The 1134-nt window shown below is 47.7% G+C and overlaps 1 protein-coding gene across 1 annotated transcript in view; it reads right to left on the reverse strand.

Moving 5' to 3' along the window:
- The window catches only part of LOC104405883 (T-box transcription factor TBX15-like), a gene marked incomplete at its 5' end in the record, with an annotated part of 830 nt that extends 517 nt beyond the window's left edge, over nt 1-313 (reverse strand). Inside the window, 1 exon segment of the mRNA XM_010014722.1 lies at nt 1-313. This exon segment is cut by the window's left edge and continues 10 nt beyond it. Within this exon segment, the coding sequence (XP_010013024.1) occupies nt 1-313 (313 nt within the window).
- Between the last annotated feature and the right edge of the window lie 821 nt (nt 314-1134).

Consider the following 1134-nt stretch of genomic DNA (forward strand, 5'->3'; position numbering starts at 1 on the left):
AAGGATGGAGTCCTCTGAGGCATGAAGGTTTCAGAGGGCTGTGAGGCAGAAGCGGTGCCACTCTGGAGCCGGTTGTAGCCACTGTCACTCAGCCCTGGGTAGCTCTGCAAGGCAGCCATGTTGCTTCTGGCACACGGGGGATAATCAGACAGGTTGAGGTTGCAAAGCTGGCTCTCCCGGCAGCCCACGTTGAAAGTGTTGGGGGCCAGATGAAAGGCTGGAGGGGAGCAGGATGGAGAGAGAAGGTGAGAGGAAGCAGATGGTGACGGAGTGCCCGTGCTGGAGGTGGTCGGGGAGGTGCCTGTGCTGCCTCCTGCAAAACAAAACACATGGGAGGGTGTTCAGACCCCTGGATCACATCTGCAAAATGAGACTGTCTCATTAAAATCCAGCCTAGCTTAATAAAGAAACAGGAGTGGTAAAATGGCTGCTGGGAAACTCAGCCTTTCTTGGCAAGGGCACTCACTTTATTAATAGCATCCCTTGGTCTTTCCTGCTGCTTTTTTGTTATGACTTTGTTTTTCAGCAGAGGTTTTCTTCCCTTTTGAAATAGGAGAGGGAAGCAAGCCTGCCACAGAGTAATCCAAGGCAGTGGGAAAAGCTGTGAGGAAGCACTGCGCTCAGTCAAGCAATCTGACATTTCTAAGCGTATTTATCCTTCCTTTTTTGGGGCTGGCATGGGGGTGGGAATCCTTTCCCCTTTCTCCTGCTCTGCAGGAAGACCACCAGTCAGTGAGCTGTATGGCCCCACTGCAAACACGTTTCATCACCTATGCAAGGGGCTTGCAGCAGGAAGTGGCTGAAAGCATGCTGGACTTCTGCACTGTTCAACAGTCTTTTCGGCTAGCTCAAGGTGCAGTAGTACTGATTTAGACCGGAAGTAACACCAAAATGAAGGGACACAGGTGCAATCTATAGCCTGTTCCATGGAGCAGAGAAATGGGACTTGTCAGGATTTTCAGCCATGTGCTTTAACTTCAAAAGGGATTCCTTCTGCTGTATCACTGGTGTTAACAAAACATTGATATATATGCATGTCAGTAGTATCAATGTATTATACCATATTTATGCTATGAATGATAGAAGTTATGATTTTTCACAGCTAAATATATTCTATATTCTATATATTCTATA

The sequence above is a fragment of the Nestor notabilis genome, unplaced genomic scaffold (assembly GCF_000696875.1).
Source record: "Nestor notabilis isolate BGI_N333 unplaced genomic scaffold, ASM69687v1 scaffold11605, whole genome shotgun sequence".
NCBI lineage: Eukaryota > Metazoa > Chordata > Aves > Psittaciformes > Psittacidae > Nestor > Nestor notabilis.